General features: G+C 35.4%; 1 protein-coding gene and 1 long non-coding RNA gene across 6 annotated transcripts in view; one reads left to right on the forward strand and one right to left on the reverse strand.

The window, feature by feature from the left end:
• LOC144973177 (uncharacterized) overlaps positions 1-2,293 on the reverse strand; it is a 6,978-nt gene extending 4,685 nt beyond the window's left edge. Inside the window, exon 1 of the long non-coding RNA XR_013645510.1 lies at positions 2,214-2,293. This is a non-coding gene — a long non-coding RNA (uncharacterized LOC144973177). The remainder of the gene's footprint in view (positions 1-2,213) is intronic.
• LOC144973176 (uncharacterized) overlaps positions 1-5,000 on the forward strand; it is a 70,641-nt gene that overhangs the window by 52,523 nt on the left and 13,118 nt on the right. For all 5 annotated transcript variants that reach the window (XM_078915300.1, XM_078915301.1, XM_078915302.1 and 2 more), the window contains 2 exons: positions 1,323-1,531; positions 2,059-2,300. In XM_078915300.1, the coding sequence (XP_078771426.1) occupies positions 1,323-1,531; positions 2,059-2,300 (451 nt within the window). The remainder of the gene's footprint in view (positions 1-1,322; positions 1,532-2,058; positions 2,301-5,000) is intronic.

Consider the following 5,000-nt stretch of genomic DNA (forward strand, 5'->3'; position numbering starts at 1 on the left):
GTGTAAATAGGAAATTCATTCGTTCGTAACGCTTGTCGGTCTTTATCGAGGAACTTAAAAATCCGGAGGCCCCCCCCCCCCCAAATAAAAAAAGAACAGAAAAAAAGCTAAAACAAAACAATACAACCAGACAAAGTAACAAAAACAAAGCAAACAAGCAAATAAACAAAGAAAAAAAAACACACCAGAAAATAAAAAGAACAAACGTACGTAATATTTAGATATGTTCTATTGTGGTATTTACACTTTAATATGTTACAAAATATTTATATTCAGATTTGATGTAAGTTGGCTTAATTATTGATAAGTGTATATGTTTATCTAATTTTTGCAACATACTTATTTGAGAAGCTTCAAGTCATCAAAACCCGGCCCCATTTTATTCACCCGGTAAGCTTGCAATACATTATTGAAAAAAATAAATGACATAAGAACGTTTCCAGTGTGAATCTTTCTTTAGCCATAGATCCCATATATATATATATATTATATATATATATATATATATATATATATATATATATATATATGCAAACACACACACACACACACACACACACACACATACAAACTCACTCACTCACACACATGCACAATCCTATACCCATTATTTCAATTGGCTGTTTATTCAGCATACTGACTTTGGATGGTCACGAATGACTGAAAGTTGTCAGGTTAAAAGAGATAGTTGCATATGATTCCTGGATTATTGATCACTCTACTACATTTGTAAGGATAAAAACCCGTTTGATTTAGAAAGTTAATGCAGAGAAAATGTCGTCGTCCAGTTCGAACAAAGATTTATACTATTAAAAAGTTCCATTTGGGAAAGGGTTTGGGGGAGGGATGTAATGGTAGTTGACGTTTGATGTGACTATATTTCCCAAGAACACTTCCTTTAATCCTGCATGGAAAATTATATCTAGACAGTCATCTTTCGTCATAATTGTAGTCCTAATCAATAATTGAACATACCTTGTAGAAACGTTTCCTTAAAACTTCTGGGTCCAAAAAAGATTATGTCGAGTCTCAATGAAATGTAGAGGTCACGATACCACCACTAATGGTAGAGCACATGAAACAGACCTAAATAGACTTATTAGGTTTCTGGAAGTCTGCATTTTTCTCACCCTTCTGACGACCAAGCAGGGATTTGGTAGTTGGGTCTGTTAGAACTGTTAGAACTGATGAACAATACCAGACAATAGACCACTGACTTCTTATCCAAATAAAACTTTTGCTTTATTGATTAGTCTTCTTATGATTTTGGAAATAAATAACAAGTATACGATGAAATTGACCAAGATTTGTTTTTACTTCAGGTAAAGAATATTGTCGGAGACAAGGGGAAGAAGCGTCGAGATATTTGGAAACCGAACGTCTGGCTTCCTGGGCAACAACTGCCAAAACAACAGCATGAACCGCTGAATGTGAAGGATGACTTCTCGCCCTACAACACCTTCCCCGTGCCTCAGGTACAGGTGGGCGTGTCTTTGACGGAACCCAGAAGCAGAAGCGACAGCCGGCACCGGTAAGACGTTTTACACAATTCAATTTTTTTTTTTTTAATCTTTATTTGCATTAGTTGAGTAAAATTAACACGTTTGGTTCACTTTGTTTTGCAGTGCAAAGTTGAGTCCATGGAATATGGTCATTTCACCATTTTCAGGTGTACATTAAGTACCTCACAGCTAAGAGGCAATATCTCCTTTTGTATTTCAAGCGTTGTTGTCAGCTTGGAACTCCTTGTAAAACGCTTTGATGTCAGTAAAAACCATAAATGACTATCTAGATATATTTTTTTTCTCTCTCAAATAGGATAAAAAAGAAGTGTGTTAAGGGAAATAAAGTCATATTAAGTATCTACGACCTCCCTCCATCCCTCCCTATAAGAATTTTTATTTTAGATAATTGTTCCAACCGGTTGACGATAGTTTCTATCTATTAGCATTCTAAATCAAACCGGCCTAATTCTTGACAAATTATATCTATTAAGGATCAATAATATTTCGTGAATTGTGTTGCCTATCTCAATTCACCATTTCATCTCCTTTTCAGATACGAAATTGAGGATTACGAGGAATACGATGAAGTTGATCATCATGGAAACGTTATCCGTCCCAACAGACTCCACATTTTTGCTCCCCCAGTGGAGATCCATGCCCCCTTGGAGGACAGCGGCTACCCTGATTCCCCTTACTCCTCTTACTTACCTTATCGCGAGGACGGGGAGATTGATGTGGGATATGACTATGAACAAGGACCCTCCAGCCCTGATTCATCAGTCATTAGGAGAAGAAGTAAGTCGTTTTTGAGTGAATGTATTGCTCATGTAAGTCTACACTATCTACCCTCAAAATGGTGTTACTGTAAAAAAAAAAAAGAAAAAGAAAATTGGGTTAAGTTTAACTGTTTGATCAAGTGCAATGGATATGGCATTCAATATTGTGTTCTTAGATCAATAATTTGATTTACACACAGTGTCCATAAAGTCTTTTATTGATTTCAAAGACATATTATTCTAAAACCGTTATCGATATTGGCATCTGGTTTTCACTATCTACTATGGATAAAAAAATCAACACGAACTTAAAAGACCTCATTTTTCTCTCCTATTTTGGAATATCAAAAAAGTGCAACAAAAATTGCTTGGTCGACGGGAGTGTAATCAATCCCTCACTTTGTGTCTCTGCAAATTTAGATTAACCTCTTTTTTCTGAAATGGTCTGCCAAACTGGGCTATGAAAAACTGTTATTAAGCTACCTTTGGCGATTTTGTTTCATGCAATCACATTACACAAAAATATTCGTGTCGCACTTTTGTCATTCAGATCTGAAGGTTGATTTTGCATCAACAAATTCGACACACACTGTGGCCGGATGGTGTAACTAATAGTAGCCATAAAGTGGTGCACTGTAGGTTGGCTTTATAATGGAGGTTATCAAGTTTTAAAACAATCTGTAAATAAGTAAATCAAAAACAATCACACGAAAAAATAAGTTAAAGCAACACAAACAAAACAAACAAAAAAAAAATAATTAAAAAAAAAAAAAAAAACAACTAACAAACAAACAAACAACGAAACAAATAAACAAAAAACAAAAAAACCCAAAAAAACCAAAACTAAAATCAAAACAAAAACATTGACCACAGCAACGATAACATCATCATACAAAATATAATTTAAAAAAAAGCATTTTGTATCAGTCAGTAAACAAACTGGATGAGTTCATTGGTTTTGTCTGCGACAAATGAAAAGACATCATTTTATGAATAGATCTTTTTATCAAAAAGCAGAGCACCATTTTTCATGGCCTCTGTTATAATATATATATATATATATATATATATATATATATATATATATATATATATATATATATATATATATATATATATGTATAATATATATATATATATTTATATATATATAGGCAGTATCACTATACATGCCCCTTATTATTTTACGCTCGATAGGTAGTTTGATAGAAAATAATATTGTCTTTGCATCACACACAAACTCACACCCATCTACCTACCAACCCACCCACTCACACACCCACTCTATCTTTCTCTCTCACACACATGCGCGCTCGCACACACACAAATACACACACACACACACACACACACACACACAGACACTTACGCACAAAGGCACATAAGAAAAATTGCTGGTAATTGATTCAGTTGGATCGTGACGGTATATTTACGAAGGCCAAACCAATACCAGATAGATACACATAGATGCCAGTTTTCCCTTACCAACCGTTAATTCTATCTGTTTCCACGGGTGATCGCAATAATATCAACCATGATAACGAATAGGTACGGCAATAATAGTGATGTACAAGGTACATACACGTCAAATCTACAATATAGCCTTATCATCTATCTATATCTATCTACATTTACACGTTACCTGTGTGCATTCTTGTCACGATGCCAGTTGTGATAATATTATTAGAAAGTTAACGATTACCTTCCCAACCTACAACGATTGACGAACGACGAGGAATTAAACGAAGGTCTGTCCTCAAAGTCTTAGGAGAGATCTGAGTTTTCTTCCTCGTCGTTCGTTGATCGTTGTAGGTTGGAAACGTAATCGTTAACTCACTATTATATCTAGGTGTTCACGAACTACAAGAACTTTTTATCGATAGGCCTCTTGGATGGGGAGCCAATACAATTGTGCTGCTTGATAGTCTTATTGTATGACATTCGCCATCGGATTGGAAGGTCTCTGGTTCGAGTCCCCATGTTGGTGGAACAAAGCCGAGTCCTTGGAAAATGCTCTGTACTCACATTACCTCAACGCACTCATGTGAAAATCTTTTATCATGATTTGCGTTGTCTCAGTCGAAAAAAAAACAAACAATTGAATATCACTTTTTAGGCGACATGTCAATGTCGTGTTCTATATGATGAATGTTGCTGTTGTCTTGGGACCCCTATACATCACTTTGAGCAAATTAAGAGAATATTGCGTTCAAGTTCTGTTTTAAAAATAAATCTAAGTCTGACATTTTGTATATTAAATTATTTGCAATTTTAGAATGTATAAAACTGGACATGTCAAAGGACTGTTGATAGGGGAAATTATATGACAAATCTTAAAATTGAGCTTTTATATATCGCAACATCCACTAAACGTGCTCAATGCGCTTTACAAGGGGTCCCTGGCCAACAGCAACATTTAACATGTAGGACGGGACATGACGCCTGTTAGGCGATATTACAATTTTTTTCGGACAGAGACAACGTTGTTAACAGCCAGGTACTCATTTTATACCTGAGTACGGTGAGAGAATGTGAGTAAAGAGCCTTCTCCAAGGACTCAACTATATGCCGAGAGAGGCTCGAACTCAGGACTTTCCGATCCGAAAGCGAGTGTCATACCACTATACCACATAGCCGCACACATTTTGATTATGACCACATTTATTTGTGTGTTAGATATTTAATAATATGAAACAGCGGTATGCACCGTAAATTGTCA

Source organism: Berghia stephanieae, chromosome 5 (assembly GCF_034508935.2).
Source record: "Berghia stephanieae isolate SIO BIC M18660-M18661 chromosome 5, UCSD_Bste_1.3, whole genome shotgun sequence".
In the NCBI taxonomy this organism is placed as follows: domain Eukaryota; kingdom Metazoa; phylum Mollusca; class Gastropoda; order Nudibranchia; family Aeolidiidae; genus Berghia; species Berghia stephanieae.